At 45.8% G+C, this 21,337-nt stretch overlaps 1 protein-coding gene across 1 annotated transcript in view; it reads right to left on the minus strand.

The window, feature by feature from the left end:
* Positions 1 to 21,337, minus strand: part of ARHGAP45 (Rho GTPase activating protein 45) — a 167,852-nt gene that overhangs the window by 129,100 nt on the left and 17,415 nt on the right. Inside the window, 1 exon segment of the mRNA XM_073597180.1 lies at positions 18,781 to 19,084. Within this exon segment, the coding sequence (XP_073453281.1) occupies positions 18,781 to 19,084 (304 nt within the window).

A 21,337-nucleotide genomic window follows, 5' to 3' on the forward strand; every position in this document is an offset into this window, starting at 1 on the left:
ATCTGCCTAATATTGTCACTGGCAACAGCTTCCAACCCAGAAAAGCTAAGGTTCATTTCAAAGCAATCATCTGTAGCAAAATAGGAACACTTGCACATGACTGAGTGCCTAAAGCAACACAGAGTCACTTCACTTTAGTAAACCCCTGAAAGTGTTTTTGTTTTAACTCTTAAAAATATTGGAGAGGGTACAATAAAACTTTGTACTTACAAAATGCACAACTCATTTTCCTTTCAAAAGAAATAACATTTGTTTTTATTATATAGGTTATCTAACATTGTAGTTTCCAGGGATGTCTATGAAAGAGCATATATATATATATATATATATATATATATATATATATACACACACATACATAAATACATACATACATACACACACACAGTCAGTAGATATAAAAAGTCTACACACCTTTGTTAAAATGTCAGGTTTCTGTGACGTAAAAAAATGAGACAAAGATAAATAATTTCAGAACTTTTTCCACCTTTAATGTGACCTATAAACTGTACAACTCAACTGCAAAAACAAACTGAAATCTTTTAGGGTGGGGGGGAGTAAAAATAAGAAACTAAACTAATGTGGTTGCATAAGTCTGCACACATTTAGCCTTGGTTCAGACTAGTGCGATGCGGGGACCAGCGCCATTCCAGCACCAGCTCCCGCATCGCTTCTCTCCCGCAGGCAGTTCATCGCTGCGAGTGTCAATACAATGTTAATGACACTCCCAGAACAGTGCACAGATCGCAGTGCGAACTGTGGATTCGTTCAGGAATCGGATCGCATTAGTGAGAACACCCATGCGATCCGATTCCAGTGCGGTGAAAAACAAACTGAAATCTTTTAGGTGGAGGGAAGTAAAAATAAAAAATGTAATTAATATGTTTGCATAAGTGTGAACACCCTTAAACTAATACTTTATTGAATCAACTTTTGATCTTATTACAGCACTCAGTCTTTTTGGGTATGAGTCTACCAGCATGGCACATCTTGATTTGGCAATATTTGCCCACTCTTCTTTGCAAAAACACTCCAAATCTGTCAGATTGGGAGGGCATCTCCTGTGCACAGCCCTCTTCAGATCACCCCACAGATTTTCAATCTGATTCAGGTCTGGGCTCTGGCTGGGCAAAACTTTTTTTTCTTCTGGTGCAGCCATTCCTTTGTTGATTTGGATGTATGCTTTGGGTTGTTGCATACCTCCCAAATTTTTGAGATGGGAATGAGGGACACCTATCAGCAAAAGTATGCAGGCATAGGACACACCCCTTGCCACGCCCAGTTAAAGGAGAATTGTACAAAAAAACAAGATTGGTTAAACCCACAAGTGCTTTTTTTACCACTACTATTCCTTTATATTGGCTTTTGGAATTTACAAATGCAGCAATTTAGAATTCAGATGAAAGGTTTAGTGCTGGAAAACACTTTTTGATACTTAAAAAGTGCATTTTATCTACATCTATATAGATAAGACCAAATGAGGGACACATGAGGAGGAATGAGGGACATTGCTCCAAATCAGGGACAGTCCCTCAAAATCAGGGACAGTTGGGAGCTATGGTTGTTGTCATGCTGAAAGATGAAGTTCCTCTTCATGTTCGGCTTTCTAGCAGACGCCTGAAGGTTTTGTGCCAATATTGACTGTTTTTTGTAACTGTTCATATTTCCCTCTACCTCATTAAGGCCCCTGTTCCAGCTGAAGAAAAACAGCCCCAAAGCATGATGCTGCCACCACTATGCTTCACTGTGGGTATGGTGTTCTTTTGGTGATGCGCAGTGTTGTTTTTTTTGCGCCAAACATATCTTTTGGAATTTATGGCCAAAATGTTCAACCTTGGTTTCATCAGACCATAACACATTTTCCCACATGCTTTTGGGAGACTTCAGATGTGTTTTTGCAAAATTTAGTCGGGCTTGGATGTTTTTCTTCGTAAGAAAAGGCTTCCATCTTATCGCTCTACCCCATAGCCCAGACATATGAAGAATACGGGAGATTGTTGTCACATGTACCACACAGCCAGTACTTGCCAGATATTCCTGCAGCTTATTTAATGTTGCTGTAGGCCTCTTGTCAGCCTCCGTGACCAGTTTCCTTCTTGTCTTTTCATCGATTTTGGAGGGACGTCCAGTTCTTGGTAATGTGCTATATTTTCTCCACTTGATGATGACTGTCTTCACTGTGTTCCATGGTATATCTAATGCCTTGGAAATTCTTTTGTACCCTTCTCCTGACTGATACCTTTTAACAATGAGATCCCTCTGATGCTTTGGAAGCTCTCTGCAGACCATGACTTTTGCTGTAGGATGCAACTAAGAAAATATCAGGAAAGACCTACTAGAACAGTTGAACTTTTAATTGGGGTTAATCAGAGGCACTTTAACCACCTCCCTACCAAGCCACTCTGTATATATACACCTGGGAGGGAGATAGTTATACCTGGATCATGGTTGAGGTTACAACCATGATCCCAGTGTCATTTTTTAGCCCAGGCGTTTCTTTTTCAGGTAAAACTAGTCCAGTGCAGCTGGGCAGCTGCTGGAATACTTTTACAAAGGACGGAAGGAGGTACCACCCCCCTCCTGCCGCCATTACTGAGTTGGGAAGCCCGAAGCGATGCGACCGGCGGCATCCATCTCCGGCCTCACAGTGAGATGAACTGAAGCTGTTCCACCCACTGTGTGACGTCAGAACCGGCAAGCATCAACGATGTTGTCTTTTCCAGGTCCGGCGCCTTGTTTTTCCATTTCTTTGTTGCTATGGGGCCAGTGAAGCAGCTGATCAGACTGATCTGTGTCTGATCTGCTGCATTGGAGCCTAAAGGAGAGATGGGGGGTCTAATAGACGCCATCTCTCCATAAAGAGTACCTGTCTCTGTTATTGCCATCAAAAGGGATGTTTACATGTTTTACACACACACACACACACAGGTTGAACTGGATGGACTGTTGTCTTCAGGGAGCCGGTACAAGGCAGGGGCGGGAGGGGGAATTGCCCTGGGCGAAGTCTTTTGAGGCTGGAGAGGGGGCACCAGATTGCAAGCTTCACCAAATCTCCACTGTCACAGTTCAGACACCGCCTCTGCTACCATTGGATTCCGTTTGCAAATGCCTGTTCAGTATCTGCTGCGCCCACGATCCTCCACGATCAACAGTGCGGCAGTGCCCATGTCTGTGAAAATTTGCTGGCTGTCAGCATCCACCTTCCCCCACTACTGCCCACCCTGTCAGTGCTTGTGGCTGGTTGGTAGGACCTCTGGCGTCTCATCAACCAATCTGGTGCTTGCCCCGCCCCCAAGCCCTGGCCTTCAGAGTGGGAGAAGAATGCAAATTTCTGCCTGGTCTCAGTGCCCCAGTTTCCTTGTGTATGTCCTGTAGCTCCACAAAGAAGAATTGGACCATAATGTAAGTAGGATCTCTGGGGACCCTGCTGTAAGGGGGGTCTCTGGGGACCCTGCTGTATAGCTGATCTCTGGGGACCATGCTGTATGGGGTATCTTTGGGGACCCTGCTGTAAATGAAATCTCTGGGGACCCTACAGTATGGGAGATCTCTGGGGACCCTGCTGTAAATGAAATCTCTGGGGACCCTACTGTATGGGGGATCTCTGGGGACCCTACTGTATGGGGGATCTCTGGGGACCCTACTGTATGGGGGATCCCCGCTGTAAGGGAGATCACTGGGGACCCTGTTGTAAGGGGGATCACTGGGGACCCTGCTGTAAGGGGGATCTCTGGGGACCCTGCTGTAAGGGGGATCTCTGGGGACCCTGCTGTAAGGGGGATCTCTGGGGACCCTGCTGTAAGGGGGATCTCTGGGGACCCTACTGTATGGAGAATCTCTGGGGACCCTGCTGTATGGGGGATCTCTGGGGACCCTGCTGTAAGAGAGGTCACTGGGGACCCTGCTGTAAGGGGGATCACCGGGGACCAAACCCTGCTGTAAGGGGGATCTCTGGGGACCCTGCTGTAAGGGGGATCTCTGGGGACCCTGCTGTAAGGGGGATCTCTGGGGACTCTGCTGTATGGGGGATCACTGGGGACTTTCCTGATTTAAGGAGGGGGGAATCTGGTAACCCTATTGTCAGGGGGAGACTCTGGGGTCCCTGAGGTAAGAAGGGGAACTTTGGGGACCCTAATGAAAGGGGGGCTCTGATGTAAGGGGGAACTCTGGAGACCATGATGTAAAGGGAGGACTTTGGGGACCCTAATAAAAGGAGGGAACTCTAAAGTAGGGGACCTGATGTGAGAGATGACTCTGGGGACCCTGATGTAAGAAGTGGGGACTCTAGGGACCCCGATGTACGGGGGGGACTTTGGGGACCCTAATGAAAGGAGGGGACTCTGATGTAAGGGGGAACTCTGGGGACCCGAATGAAAGGGGGCAGTACTGCTGTACTACCATGATGAAATCATGTGCACAGCAGTGGCTCGGGTCCATAGAACTGCATTAATCATGTCTAGTGCAGGCAAGGCTCATCAAAAGTGATATGCTGTTTTAGTTTTGCCTTGGCATGTACAGTATCTCACAAAAGTGAGTACACCTCTCACATTTTTGTAAATATTTTATTATATCTTTTCATGTGACAACACTGAAGAAATGAAACTTTGCTACAATGTAAAGTAGTGAGTGTACAGCTTGTATAACAGTGTCAAAATAACTGGGGACAGAAAATTTGATCTCTGGGGACCCTGCTGTATGGGGGATCTCTGAGGACCCAGCTGTAAGGAAGATCTTTGTGGACCCTGCTGTAAATGGGATCTCTGAGGACCCTGTCTAAACTGCTGGCAACAAAAGTGAGTACACCCCTAAGTGATTTAGACATAAATGGCTGTGTGTTAAGTTCTTTTGAGGGGACAGCAAATTTACACTGTTATACAAGCTGTACACTCACTACTTTACATTGTAGCAAAGTATAATTTCTTTGGTATTGTCACATGAAAAGATATAATAAAATATTTCCAAAAATGTGAAGGGTGTACTCACTTTTATCAGCTACTGTATATAGCCATGAGCAGGAGTATAACAAAGCCTTACTCCTTCAGAGCGACACAGGACCCCCTAGATAAATGCACCCACAGAGCCCCCACCTTCCCAGCTCCTCTCCCTCTTCAAACCACCACCAAATCAGTCCTAAAGCCCCATAGACACTTTCTGCAGATTTATGTCTTCAGATTTACCAAAACCATGTAGTGCAGTGGTTCTCAACTCCTGTCCTCAGGACCCACTAACAGGCCAGGTTTGCAAAATAACTGAAATATATCACAGGTAAGATCATTTGCTGCTCAGTAATTGCAGTATTCTAGTCTGCATCTCCCCAAGTTAATACTTAAAATCTGGCCTGTTAGTGGGTCCTGAGGACAGAAGTTGAGAACCACTGATCTAGTGCAAGGGCCTGCCCGATTGCATACAATTTGAAACTCTAAAGCCTCGTAAACACGATCAGATTGTTGGCCAACAAAGCGTCAGACTTTTGTACGAAGAGCGTGTGCCAGGAACTTGTCTTGCATACAAACGGTACACAATTGTCGGCCAACAAACACGAACGTAGTGATGTACTAAGTGGAATTTCAGCTCTTGAACGCCACCCTTTGGGCACCTTCTGCTAATGTCAGGTTTAGTGAGCATTGATTCCGAGCATGCGTGTTTGTACTTTGGACTTTTGTGTGACGGACTTGTGTACACACGATAGTAAAATCTGACAACAGACTGTTGTCCGCTGAAAATTTACTAGCCTGCCATCCAACATTTGTTGGCGGAAAGTTGGACAACAATTGTCTGATGGAGCGTACTAACGGTCGGATTTTAGGCCAACAGTCTGTCATCACACAATCCCCTGCCAAAAATCCTTTCGTGCGTACGAGGCGGCTCACACAACATTTTTCATTCCAGTGACCCCACCAATGCAAGGGCATTTTTTCCTTACACTGATGCTGGGGAATTTCTTTCTAAATGACTGTCCAATATTTATTTGCAGGATAGAATGTGTACTGCTGCTAAACTCATATGTTACATATGTTTTGGTAAGACGTGCTGCACGCATTGCTATTTACCCCACCCCACCTGCTACTCCACCGGGAGACAGAGGAGTTGGGGGGGGGGGGGGGGGTGGAGGGGGCGCCGTTTGGAATCTTTGCCCTGGGCACTGGATGACCTTGTCCCGGCACTGGTTGTCTTTATTCAACTACGAACTATGTAACAATGCAATAAAAGTGATCAAAAACTTTTTTTTTTTAAAAAAACCACTGCAAAAATAAATAAAATAAAATTATAAAGAATTTTTTTTTTTTTTTAAAGCGCCCCTGTCACCCTATGCTCACACACAGCGTCGAAGGCACACATCGGTCCTGCACGCATGTGTAAACAGCGATCGCAATACACATGTGAGCAATAATTCTAGCACCAGACCTCCTCTGTAACTAAACTGGTAACCTGCAAAGGCTTTTAAAGCGTCACCTATGGATAATTTCAATTACTGTAATTTGTCGCCATTCCATGAGCGCAAGCAATTTTAAAGCAGGACATCTTAGGTATCTATTTACTCGGCATAACATCATCTTTCACATTATCCCCATAAAATTGGGCTTACTGTATGGTTTTGTTTTTTTTTTTAACTCATTAAAGTGTATTTTTTTCAAAAAGATTGCGTTTGAAAGACCACTGCCCAAATACTGTGTGACAAAAAAATATTTGAATGACTGCCATTTTATTCTCTAGAGTCTTTGCTTAAAAAAATATATAATGTTTGGGGGTTCTAAGTAATTTTCTAGTTAAAAAAAAGTAGATTTTTACATGTATATGAGAAATGCCAGAATTGGCCCGGAATTGAGGTAAGCTAAATGATGATGTGTGCTGACTCCTATTTAACAGGAGTTTGAGCCTAGGTTCAGACTAGTGCGATCTCAGACATCACATGTGATTTGCACCCGCACCGCAGGTGCCGATCACATGCGATGTCTAAGCAATGTGAGTTCAGCCATACCGTTGTATGGCTGAACTCGCATTGGATTCGCACAGAAAAAGGTGCAAGGACTTGTTTTTCCCCGCACTGGAATCGGATCACGTGGGTGTTCTCACTAATGCGAACTGATTCCTGAACGAATCCACAGTTCACACTGCGATCTGTGCACTGTTCTGGGAGTGTCATTAACATTGTATTAACACTCGCAGCGGTGAACTGCCTGCAGGAGAGAAGCGATGCGGGAAACGGTGCTGGAATCGCGCTGGTTCCCGCATAACACTAGTCTGAACCTAAGCTAAATGTGATTGTGTGCACACTTATGCAACCACATTAGTTTAGTTTCTTATTTTTACTCCCCCCCCCTAAAAAAAGATTTCAGTTTGTTTTTCAGTTGAGTTGTACAGTTTATAGGTCACATTAAAGGTGGAAAAGGTTCTGAAATTATTTATCTTTGTCTCATTTTATTTTACATCACAGAAACCTGACATTTTACCAGGGGTGTGTAGACTTTTTATTTTATATATATATATATAAAAAATTAAAGGGGTATTCTTTAAAGCAAGCATTCTTTTGAGCTGCATGGCAAGGATTGCCTCTTTAAGGGCTCATATACACTTGCTTCGACTTAAAGCGGAGGTTCACACATATAGTAAAGTTTATATCAATCCCTTCCTGCCATTGTACAGATGTCAAAATGAAAAAAAAAAACAAAAAAAAAAACTGGCTGTTTATTTACCTTGCAATCAATCTTTATAGTTGAACTTCCTGTTTAGGAGCCCCGTGGGAGTAGGCGTGTATCCCTGGTGGCGCACTGTATTCTGGGAGGGCGGCACACTGTATTCTGGGAGGGCGGCGCACTGTATTCTGGGAGGGTGGCGCACTGTCTCCTAGGAGCTAAGTTTCATCATTCCCAGGAGTCAGTGCGAACGCCGCCCGTTGTGATGGCAACTTCAGTGTTTAACACTGTTAACACTGAGCATGCGCAGGAACGAGCGGTGAATGCTGGTAGCTCAGCATTCACCGCATCCAGGAAGTAAATGCTTGTGGGCTTCACATGCCCACAAGCAAGATGGAACCGGCCCTGCACAATTTTTTAAACTATCTTTTTCATTCGAAAATGGACATGGGGGGACATAGTTCACCGAACAAGTGAGTGTAACATTGTTAATATGTCTGTGTCTGCATGGTTAAAAAAAAAATGATTGGTCGGCGGACCTCCACTTTAAACACACATTAAAGTGCCTACTGCTTCAACATGCTTTTTGTATGTGTTGTTTATGCTTCTGCATACCTCCCAACTTTGGAACTTGAGAATGAGGGACACTTAGGGATGAAGAAGATCGCACTGCAGTGAAAATGGGTGTGGCTAAAATACGCAGAATATTGAGATGGCTTAAAAGAGCATGGTTAAACAGAGTTTAAGCCCACATATGGAATACACTGTACACCATAGGTGTGCGCAGCCTATTGCATTAGGGTGTGCACTACAAAGCTCAAACCTCTCACTTTTGAGACAGAGAAAGAGACTGAGGACAGAGATTCCTCAGTCCCTTTCTCTGTAGGCTTAGCTGCACCGGACAGTGAATGAATGGAAAGTGCTCTGTGCTGAGCGACTTCCTGGTCACTCACACACTGAAGCATAGTAAACAGAGTTTACTATTCTGCAGTTATGAATGAGCACAGTGAGTGATTGATCACTCATTCTGTTTATTTAGAAAAAGAAGGGGTCGGTAATTGATATATTTACTGACCCCTTCCCCTCTCTCCAATCTGAAATGATACCCTGCAGCATTCATTGGGAGAGGAGGGAAGCCGCACAGGGTGATTAGGGTGTGCCCAGGCACACCCGGCACACCCTGTGCACACGCCTATGCTGTACACAGTCTATAGTTGATAAACTAGCTTGCATAAACCTACACGAAAAATAATCCTGCTATATACACACAGATACAGTTAGTGGCTGAGGAATACTTTGTTTCCAATATTAAGTATACTTAGTCCCCCTTTATATCAGAGTCCTCCCATCACACCAGAAGTCCCCTTTTCAAATTATGAGTCCCTTTCACATGAGAACACCTTTTCACATCAGAAGTCCCCCTCATTTCACATTACAGTTTTTAAAAATATGACCCATAGTGGTAGATTTGACAGTTATAATAACAATTTTATTGTCATTCATAGGAGAGGGGGTGATAGGAGAGGGGGACCTGGAAGTGTGATAGGAGAGGGAGACCTGAAAGTGTAATAGAAAAAGGGGACCTGGAAGTGTGATCAGACAGGGGGAGCTGGAAGTGTGAAAGGAGAGGGAGACCTGGACCTAGTGTGATAAGAGAGGGGGACCTGGGGTACGTGGGCAATATGACACTTAACTAACACCTGTGCTTTGTAATGATAAAGTGGCACCTGGGAATTATGACAGGAGGAAGGCAACTTGGCAGTGTCCTCCTACATCACCCGCTGGATGCAGCCGGGGGCAGGAGCGGGGTCCCCGCTTCACCTGTCGGGAGCAGGGAGCAGCCTGGGGTGGGAGCGGTGTCCCCGACATTACCCGCCGGGAGCAGCCTGGGGCGGGAGCGGTGTCCCCGACATTACCCGCCGGGAGCAGCCTGGGGCGGGAGCGGTGTCCCCGACATCACCCGCCAGGAGCAGGGAGTAGCCTGGGGCGGGAGCGGTGTCCCCGACATCACCTGCCGGGAGCAGGGAGCAGCCTGGGGCGGGAGCGGTGTCTCCGACATCACCCGCCGGGAGCAGCCTGGGGCGGGAGCGGTGTCTCCGACATCACCCGCCGGGAGCAGGGAGCAGCCTGGGGCGGGAGCGGTGTCCCCGACATCACCCGCCGGGAGCAGGGAGCAGCCTGGGGTGGGAGCGGTGTCTCCACTTCACCCGCCGGGAGCAGCCTGGGGTGGAAGCGGTGTCTCCGACATCACCCGCCGGGAGCAGGGACCAGCCTGGGGCGGGATCGATGTCCCCGTCATCACCCGTCGGGAGCAGGGAGCAGCCTGGGGTGGGAGCGGTGTCTCCGCTTCACCCGCCGGGAGCAGGGAGCAGCCTGGGGTGGGAGCGGTGTCCCCGCTTCACCCGCCGGGGGCAGTTTGGGCGAGAGCGGTGTCCCCGCTTCACCCACCCGGGAGAAGCCTGGGGCGGGAGGTGTCTCTGACATCACCCGCCGGTAGCAGTCTCCATACATCACTGGGTGGGAGCCTGTGTTACTAAACTGCACGGGAGTGGCCTGGGGATGGTAAGGGGGAGCCAAAGTCGGGGGGGGGTGGAGTTTGGAGACATAGTAGAGCTGCACACTGGTGGTTGTTAGGTGCTGGTGCTGTTAGGAGTTCTCACAGGGTGCAAGTGTGTGAGATCATACATTGCTCCCATTAAGGATGCCACAACTGAGTGGAGCACAGTACCGATACCTGTTCCGGCAGTGTGTTCCGGGACTCCAGCCCAGATCCACGGGGACCGTGGGACTTACCAGAAATCTCGGGATGGTCCCGCAGAATCCGGGATGGTTGGGAGGTATGCTTCTGTGATGCTACAGCAATGCGTCTGTGATGCTTTTTCAAAGCTTTAATGCCCTGTGTGTGTGTTGATTTTCTATTTGTTTAAAAGGGGTGCAGAAGATCCACCGTATAGTCTGCTATAAATCAACGTAGACAACCCAGATAAGGCAACGTTTTTTAATAGAGTCATTGTTAAATGGCCTAGAGATAGTAACAGGTTAATTGTCCATACCTATACTATATGTTAGACGGACTATAAAAACTGTACACCGTATTGCAATAATGCCGAGGTCTTTAATCTGTACTGTCAAAAAACTGAATAAAAATTATTGGAAATAAAAGGGGTGCAGAAGAACCCTGGCTCAGTAGTACCCCCACTTAACAGACCTCCAGCTCATTAGTACCCCTGTCCAGTGGATCCCCAGCTTATTAGAACGTGCATTCAGTAGCATCCCCAGCTATGCTGATGCCCCACTTAGTAGTACCCCCAGCTTTGATGATCCCCATCTCAGTAGTAATCACCAGTTCTGTGGATCCACCACTCAGTAGTAACCCGCAGCTCTGCTGATACTCTGGATGGGTGATTGTTTCAATCCCTGCTCACCTCCTGCTATATAGCTCCCATGCTGCTCACTACATGTGACATCTGCCAGTTTCTCCTGCTCCAGTCCCCCAGCTCTGCTGATCCTCTGCTGCTCAGTCCTTTCTATCCGGTCCCTGCTCACCTTCTGCTATAGTGTTCCCATGCTGCACAGCACGTGTGCTGTCTGTCATTTGCTCTGCTCCAGTCCAGACCCATGCTCACATTCCTGCTGCTCCACGTTGCACACCGGATGTGATGTAACCAGACACTTCCAGAATATATACACATGAACCTGGAAGTGACTGCTAACGTCTTTCCAGTTCGCTTGTTGGTTTCCCAGTGCACCCTGGGATATCTCATACCTGCAATACCTCCAAAACAAAGCGAACGCTGAATAAAAGCCCCTCAAAAACTTCAGGTGCTGTAAGCGAGCGTTGTCATAGACTTCTATGGAGGCTTTGTAGATGCTTTGAAGAATCAAGAAAGCAACATGGGGCATAATTTTTAAAGCAAAGCAAACAACGTGTGAACAGGACAGGGGCTTTGATTAGCATTCAGAGTGCTTTAACCACTGCAGCCCCGGAAGGATATACCCCCTTCCTGACCAGGCCCTTTTTTGCGATAACGGCACTGCGTCGCTTTAACTGACAATTGCGCAGTCGTGCGACGTTGTACCCTAACAAAATTAATGTCCTTTTTTTCCCACAAATAGAGCTTTCTTTTGGTGGTATTTGATCACCTCCACGGTTTTTATTTTTTGCGCTATAAACAAAAAAAGCAATCTTTTTTACTTTTTGCTATAATAAATATCCCAAAAAATATATATAAAAAAACAAATTACTTTCTCAGTTTATTATGTATTCTTCTACATATTTTTGGTAAAAAAAAAATAAATCGCAATAAGCGTATATTGATTGGTTTGCACAAAGGTTATTGCGTCTACAAAATAGGGGATAGATTTATGGCATTTTTATTATTAATTTTTTTTTATTAGTATTTTTATCGTGATGGCGACATTGCGGCAGACAGATCGGACACTTTTGACACTATTTTGGGACCATTGGCATTTATACAGCGATCAATGATATAAAAATGCACTGATTACTGTGTAAATGTCACTGGCAGGGAAGGGGTTAACCACTTGCTGACCACCGCACACACATATACGTCGGCAGAATGGCACAGGCAGGCAAATGGGCGTAATAAACAAACTGTGAAAATTATACATATGACAAATACAGTGAAAAATATAATGAAATAATAAAGTCTCTAATGGTCTCCAAAAAACACTTATATATAGTGGTTATTCGCAGTCCATACTCAAATGGGGCGATCCTGTTCACCTTTGTGAATAGCCAATAAGGTAGATGGAAGGCAATATGTGATAATACCACCACCAGAGTGAATTGCAGGCTTACCAGAAAATGTGGACCCAAAAGAACATACGTTCTATGAGTCAGATGTGCTATGAGTCAGATGTGCTTGTATTGCCACCAGCAATGGAAGAAGAGCCTTAGAAATTCTCAGTGATGGAGATCTGGAGTCATCCAGGCTTTAGTAATGAGGAGTTTTCTCCATGAGGGTGGTTATGCATCCAGGAAAATTAGCCCGTGAAAGATAAAAAAGGATCATCTTAAGTCATCTTTTGTTATTCTGAAGAAAACACACAGGGATTTCAAGGCTCTGTGCGGCTGCATTGTTGGACCATGGGACAGGTTTGTGTCTGTTTTTTAAAGCTCAGGAGCTATACTTTTTGTAGCTGCTGACTTTTAATTAATGAAAAAAACCTGGAACTCTGATTTAAGTACTGTAGCCATAGGAGACAGCAAAAACCTGCATGTGCAGAAGTGGCACCTTGCTGGGCCTTTCCCTGTATGGCTGTCCTCCTATTGAAGCCTCGGAGTCTGCCTATGGAAATTCCAACTACTTTGGTCTGGCCCTAACCCTCTTTCCCTTGCAAAATATAAAAGGACTGTTAAAAGAAATAAAACCTCTTTTGCATCCAAGAAGTGTCTTTGCACCCACTATGCCTCACAACCCACTACATATTGAAGGATGTCAACGGTCTGTGGCCTCAAAGGTTCTCATTAGACTTGAAGAGGTTAGAGATTCTGCTACAAACAAAAATATAATCTGTTGCAAATTAGCAGTCTTTTGATGTGGTGGCTGCACAAGTTTTTATTTACTTAGGCTTTATTCCCCTTTATCTTCAGCTGGTGATCCCGACTGCGGAGTGACAGCTGGACAGGCAGTAGGGCACTGAGCAGGCTAGTGCATCGCGCCCCAGCCTGCCACACTGCTACTTGATAGTGTCACCTGGGGCATTTTTCTCAGAGAATAGGTGCAGGAACTCAACCACGCCCCACATCTTTCCCCGGAGTAGGGGGGTAGGGGGTTGAGCGTGCCACAGCAGTGTGGGAGGGTCCTAATGGGGCATTAAATACCAGGAGGGTGCAACATGCAGAGTGCAAGATTCTGGAGAGTGCTAGGTACAGGGTGCAGGGTTAAAGAGGGTGCAGAGTTCAGGAGAGTGCAGTGTTCAGGAGGGTGCTGGAATAGGGTGCAGGGTTCTGGAGGGTGCTACATACAGTGTGCATGGTTCTGGAGGGTGCTAGGTACAGGGTGCGGAGTTCAGGTGGGTGGTAGGTGCAGGGTGCAGAGTTCAGGTGGGTGCTACATAGAGAGTGCAGGGTTCAGGTGGGTGCTAGGTACAGGGTGCGGAGTTCGGGTGGGTGCAGAGTTCAGGTGGGTGCTAGGTATAGGGTGCATGGTTCAGGTGGGTGCTAGGTCCAGGGTGCAGAGCTCAGGTGGGTGCTAGGTACAGGGTGCAGAGTTCAGGTGGGTGTTAGGTACAGGGTGCAGCGTTCAGGTGGGTGCTAGGTGCAGGGTGCAGCGTTCAGGTGGGTGCTAGGTACAGAGTGCAGAGTTCAGGTGGGTGCTAGGTGCATCGTTCAGGTGGGTGCTGGGTACAGGGTGCAGAGTTCAGGTGGGTGCTAGGTACAGGGTGCAGAGTTCCACTCCCAAATTGCCATTCTTGACAGGGCTGTCTTCCCCCTCCCAACAAAGACCCCCATCCCCCTTCCTGTGCAATTATCACACTAAATGCTTTTAATTTCTCCCCCCAAATCTCCCCTCCAAACACAGATCTCAGATACAGCGTGGCTCAATGCAGTGCGGGAGATGCCCCTCCTCCCAGGCTCCTCCTCATGACCTGTCATAAGACACATCAGAGCCGAGGAGGAGTCTTGCAGAAGCTTCCCTGGCTTTATGTGACAGGCGGCGGCGAGAGATGCTGCGGGTGCCAGGAATTGTTACACTGTACATGCCCAGCATTAGTACACCAGCTGCGCCCAGGGAAGGTTCAGTGCAGCGGCCCGGGCAGGAGTGCTGTCACTTCCAAATACAGATGCCTGGCTTCTGTGTTTAGAAGTGACAGTACTGAGCAGAAAGCACAGGGCCAGAGCCAGAGGTGCGGAAAAAAGCCCTGTTGTCACCCCTCTGGTGGGTGTCATCTGGGTGGGGTCCGCACCCCCCTGCCCCGGACCCCATAGTGACGCCACTGGTTTAGAGGTCCACAGAGATAGCATGGAACAATGCTAGATGTTAAAGCTGTCCATAGACAGTTCCTGCTGAACCAGCTGAGATGCGAACCACAAGTTGATCGATCAACGTGGGTAAAACCAGCCTGCCGGATTTTACATGTGATTATCACTAGCGGCTGTTATGGCTCCGCGGGAAGGATTTAAGCAATTTTCTTTCCTGCAACCCATGGCTTTATAAAGAGGCGGTCTACTGTGGTCTATAGTCAGGGCTTTTTTTCAGGGGGAACTTGGTGGAACTCAGTTCCACCACCTCTGGCTCAGACCCTTTGATGCCTGCTCACTACAATCACTTGTAAACAGTCTAATTTCTGTGTTTACAAGTGACAGCTCTGCACTCTGTATGTAATGCAATCCTGGTATTTAATGCCCCTTTAAGACCCTCCTACTGTTTTCGTGAAATTTGACTGAACACACCCACTATTTGATATGATTTGGAGGGTGTGTGTAGGGGAGGGGTTTTGTGGGGCTGTGGTTAAGTTCCAGCACCTATTGTTTGAGAAAAAAAGCCCTGCCTATAGTATGTTATATGCATACCTTCCAACTTTTTGAGATGGGAATGAGGGACACCTATAAGCAAAAGTATGTATGTATTAAACATGCCCCCTGCCACTCCCCCTAAGTCCTGATTCACACCTATACAGGTTGCAGTTTGCATATTGCAGGTACATTTTGCATTTTTCAATACACGCTTCTGATCCATTGAAGTCTATGGAACTAAAAACCAGAAAAAAGTCATTGGCCCTTTTCCATAAAATGCACAGATGTGAACTAAATCCATCCATAGGAAACCATGTTAAATGGACTGTAGTGTGTTTCTGCAAAACTGAAAACGCACTAAAAAAGGCATAGGTGTGAACCAGGCCTAAAGGAAAATTAAACAAAAAATGATTAGTTAAACCCACAAGTGCTTTTTTACCACTGCTATTCCTTTATACTGGCTTTTGAAATTTACAAATGCAGCAATTCAGAATTTGGATGAAAGGTTTAGCACTGGGAAACACTTTTTGAAAGACAAATAGTGCATTTTATATACAACTCTATAGATCAGACCAAAGTGAGGGACTCATGAGGAAGGAGGGACAGGGGGACTTTGTTCCATATCAAGGACAGTCCCTTGAAACCAGGGACAGTTAGGAGCTATGTATACGGCCCACTACATTACAGTTGGACAGGGCTGTACACATGACAGGGGCGTGAATCTTTGCTTTGCATCCGCAACATTACTGACTCTGCAGAGTTTGACAGTCGGCATCATTTGGCTTGTGGTTGTGGTGAAGTAGCTTAATAAAAAATCATCTTTATCCCAATAGCTTGGGATTAAAAAAAAAAAAAAACGTAGACGTTCAGGAGGTGTCAAGATCACGTTCTGAATGCCTGGCAGCTACTGCTATACTGCCCTGTGAAAAGCGGTGCACCGCAGATCGAGGCGGCAAGCACTGCTCCCCATATGAAAGAGCTATTAGAGGGACTCAGTTCAACAAAAAACTGCTGTAGTATTGCTACTGACATACTGATAAATGCCATTTTTTTAGTTTGCCTATAATTTCATTTTGGGTGTATCTAAATAAATTTTTCTTTTTCTTTGATAGAATGGGGAAGGCCTAGAACCTCTGCTAGATTTTTACTGCTGTCTCAGACAGCCTGTCTGTGTCCCTGCAGGGAAGATTTACCCTCTTCTATATGCTCTGGTGACCACTGTCATCAGAACTCAAAATGAGGGAAAATCCAAAGTGACGACTTTTCACCAGAACAGAAGCAGAAGGGAAATCTTCCACTAGTTCTACTGATTTCTCACACATTGCAAAGGCCTCCTCTCACTTCCTGTGGAGTCTATAGGACAGGAAGTTAAGCTAAATCTCCCCAGTGGAACACAGATGAAAAAACAGACAGTTTTGGCCATTCCAATCTCCAACTTAAAGGGGAAATCCACCCTAACACTAAAATCTTTACATCTACAGGCATCCACAATCTAACTCTAACCTATCTAGCCCTGTAAAGAAGAAATCAGTATACATACCTTTTTTGAAGCCACTCCAGTCCGGTCTCCAGCGGCAGAAGCTCTATGGAGGACACAGCTGCCAACAGCTGTGAAATGAATTGGAAGTAACGTCATCCATAGAGTCACTATGGGGCTTCCGTTTTCGGCTGCCTCCTCTGCACCCGCCTCTACAGCAAAGCTGCCGCTGACATGGGACCGGCCGGAGCAGCTTTAAAAAAGATATGTATAGTGATTTCTTCTTTACAGTATTAGAGAGGTTAGTCTTAGATAGTGGATGCCTGTAGATGTAAAGATTTTAGTGTTAGGGTGGACTTCCCCTTTAACTGAAAGTGCAGAGTGTGGGAAATCGCATGCTGCGGATTTATTTATTTATTTTTTATTACAGGTATTTATACCTTTTTTTTTTTTTTTTTCTTTTGGGATAAAGGCTTTACCTAAAGACAGCCATAGATGGAGTGGTTTTCTTACCTGCAACCCAAGAAAATTGCTCAATTCCCCATTAACACAGTCAGTGTTGATGGGGGAATCCCTTCCGTGAAGCCATTGTGTTTTCCCAGGGGAGGAGTGGCAGAGAAAGCCCATGTCCCCACCCGCCGGGAGAACACAGTGATTATTGCTAGTGGTTTTATCAGTTGCTAGCAATAATCGCATGTAAAATCTGACAGTCTGGTTATACCCAAGTTGATCGATTTATTGATTCTTAATGGCACCCCCACAAATCTGACAGTGCAGAGCGTTTTCAGGTGGGGGGAAAATCGCATGGTCCTGATTTATTCATTTATTATTTACTACAGGTATTTATATCGTTTTTTTTTTCCGTTTGGGATAAAGGCTTTACATAAAGATGGCTATAGACAAGGTAGTTTTCTTTCCTGCAACCCAAGAAAATGTATTGATTCCCCCATTAATACAGTCAGTGTTGATGCTGAAATCCCTTCTGTGGAGCCATTGTGTTCTCCCGAGGGGGGGTGTCAGAGAAAGCTCCGTCCCCACCTGCCAGGAGAACACAGTGATTATTGCTAGTGGCTTTAACAGACGGAGTAGTTTTCTTTCCTGCAACCCATGAAAATAGCTTGATTCCCCCATTAATACAGTCAGTGTTGATGGGGGAATCCCTTCCGTGGAGTTATTGTGTTCTCTCAGGGGGAGTGGTAGAGAAAGCCCTGTCCCCACCCGCCGGGAGAACACAGCGATTATTGTATTGTGATTATTGATTATATTATATAGTGGCTTTAACAGCTGCTAGCAATAATCACATGTAAAATTAGACAGGCTGGTTGTACCCAAGTTGATTGATTGATCAACTTGGGTACAATCAGCCTGCCCATACATAGATCGAATCTTGGCCTTTTCCTGCTGAACTGGCTGAGATGCAAACCATCCATGGCCAGCTTATGTTTTACCAAAATGAAAAAAGCTGATCATGGTGAGCATCCCTGTCAGTGTTAAATGTTATTTGCTGGATAGCTTGGGAATTGAAAAACAACAGATTAACTGGCCAGGTCACCAGGTAAGAAAAGTTACGGTATCATATACTGCATGCTATTTTGTTGTTTTGGCCATAGTTATACTCTAAGCTAGATATCATAAAAACACCACCTCACATTACCATGTTTCCAAGTTCTATAGGAATGGCACAAAAAAATGTAGGGCCCAAATTACTCAAAGTTGAACTCCAGGCAGTACATAGCCCGTGCAGAGAGTGTAGCTATGAGTGGAACCCAGAAAGACTTACCCACTACAGCCTGTCTGCAGAAAACTAAAAGAGGGCAGAAACAAGTCCAGTCACCCTGCACAAAGAGAGAGAAGCAGTGACCAATCTTAATGCAGGAAGATCCTGAAAAGAGGCAAACTGGACAACTGCACAGATCTAGAAAAAATACACCAAACACACCAATATTCAAGTAAGCATGTCTCTTGCATATAAGTAATATTTGCTTATCCTGTTTAAGATCTTGACTTGAAAACCTGACTTTTAATAGTAGCATTTATCCCATTGCCTTTCTTCCCAGTCCTTAACTAGCCTACCCTCCATGAGTAGGCTCTAAAGTAACACATTCTCCTAAAATTCACGCTTTATACACCCATGAATCTATGTAATATTTATTTTCTTGTTCATCTGCTCTTTAAAATATACATACCATCTGTTAGTACCACATCCCTTAGTTTTTCCAGACGCTCTGCAAATCTTGCTACATCTCCAAGAAGCTGTGAAATGTCCTCCACATCAATAAAGAATCCCTCTCCACTTTCAGGAGGACTTGGTACACCAGATGGTTTGACGGCCTTGACTCTGGAAGCTGTTAAAGGGATTCCTGCAGCACTGGCATGGCGACTTAAACTTGTAGGCCTCTTCAATGTCCCAGTAGAAACAGGACTACTGTTGGGTGGTGGGTTAGAGGTAACTTCAGCAAATGGTTCATTTGGATCTTTACGAGGTGACTCCTAAAAATACAGAAAAGCAAGATGAATTTTAATTAATATTTGAGAGCTGAAAATTACATATAAAGTGCTAAGGACGACTTTGGTGTATGTCACAATTCTATTTTACCGAAAGGGGTTCTTTTAACCACTTAACCACTTGCCGACCGGCTGACGCCAATATACGTCGGCAAAGTGGCACGGGTGCGCAAAACCACATACCCGTACGTCGCTTGCGCCCACAGGCCTGCGCGATTGGATCCGTTGCAGAACCGATCAGTCTTCAGGTGCAGGCCAATGATTTCTGGCCTGGACCTGCTGATCGGTTCTGGCCAATGAAAATGCTTCCCCTGCCTGTAAGTGTAAACACAGGCAGGGGAAGTGATGCCATCTTCCTCTCTGGAATTCTTTTCCATTCCAGAGAGAGGAGAGAGGAATGTCTTACATTGAGTTGCACCAACACTACACTGACACAGTACACATAGGCACACTTGTAACTCCTTCACTCCCTGTCACTGTGTCATCAATTGTAGTTGTCAGATTTTTCACTGATCACTGCATTGGTGTCATTTGTGACTGTAATCAGTGTTAGGGCAATTAGTAGTAGACCCAGGTATGTCTAGGGTACCCCCCTAAACCCCCCTTATAAAGGTTTAACCACTTGATCCCCCCCAGTTAACCCTTTCACCCCCTGTCTCAGTGTCACTAATAGATCTTTTTTCTGATCGCCATATTAGTGTCACGGGTGACGCTAGTTAGCCAGTTAGTTGATTAGTTTCACCGTCATGTTTTTATAGTGTCAGGTACCCCCATATATTACCTAATACAGGTTTTAACCCCCTGATTGCCCTCTAGTTAACCCTTTCACCCCATGTCACCAGTGATCTCCGTATTAGTGTCACTAGTGACACTAGTTAGTTAGATTTTTATAGCGTCAGGGTACCCGCTGTATATTACTTAATAAAGGTTTAACCCCCTGATCACCCGGCGGGTGACATCAGTTAGGTTTTGGCGTCAGTTTAATGTCTGCGTCGCCCCAGGCAGTGTCAGATTAGTGCCTGTAGCGCTAACACCCATGCACGCACCATACACCTCCCTTAGTAGTATAGTGTCTGAATGGATCTATATCTTCGACCTGATCAGATCTATACTAGCATCCCCAGTAGTTTAGGGCTCCCAAAAATGCAGCGTTAGCGGGATCAGCCCAGATACCTGCTAGCACCTGCATTTAGCCCCTTTGCCCAGCCCACCCAAGTGCAGTATCAATCAATTACTGTCACTTACAAAACACAAAACACATAACTACAGCGTTCGCAGAGACAGGCCTGATCCCTGCTGACAATCAGGTGCTCTTTTTTTCTGTGAGTTTCACTAGTTGTACCAGTAAATTTAAAGGCCACAATGTCCAATCGAAGGTACACTAGTGAAGAGGCCTACACGTTTCTGAGCATAACAGATGAGAGTGAAGAGGACATCACCCCTCTGTCAGATTCAGGCTCAGAATACAATCCAGTAGACAGCAGCGGCACCTTGACAGATAGCTCTGATGACGGAGCAGTGGTCCCTGTTAAGGTCAGGCGTACCCGACCCCGTTCTTCTTCTGTTGAGGTGCAAGAACCGCATGGCTCTCGTATGGAGCAGAGAGCCAGTACTAGTGCCGCTCATCCTTCTGGTGAACTGGCAAGCACCAGCGGCCTAGTATACCCTTGTCGTACATCCAGCACTGCAGTATCACTTGGTGACGTGGCGAGTCCCATAAGTGCAGTTCAAGCTGGTGCGGTGGCTAGCACAAGTAGTGTCCCGCAGCCACCAAGAAGACAAACACAGGCCCGTCGAGCCCATAGTGCCCTTCCTGCTGCATTTACCAATCCTAATTGGGAGCCCACCACTTCTGTAGCACCCGTACTTCCCTCTGGCCAACCCGGAATTCAGGTGGAAGCAGTTGATTTTACATTACTTGATTTTTATTTGCTGTTTTTCATGGAAGATCTCTATAGATCTATTGTGGCCAAAGCAATTTGTATGCTGGTCAATTCATTGCCGCTAATCCCCAGTTGACCCTTGCCAGAGACTGGAGACCTATCACGGTCTCCGAATTTAAGACCTTTCTGGGCCTTTCCTTCTTTATGGGCATAACTAAAAAAAGTGAGTTGCGGTCATATTGGTCCACTGACCAGTGCTAGATACGAGCAGCTCTTGCGGTTCATGCATTTTAATGACAGTGAACTCTGTTGTCCTCGGGTTGACCCTGAATATGATCGGCAACAGGCTATACAT

The sequence above is a fragment of the Aquarana catesbeiana genome, linkage group LG01, assembly GCF_042186555.1.
Source record: "Aquarana catesbeiana isolate 2022-GZ linkage group LG01, ASM4218655v1, whole genome shotgun sequence".
NCBI lineage: Eukaryota > Metazoa > Chordata > Amphibia > Anura > Ranidae > Aquarana > Aquarana catesbeiana.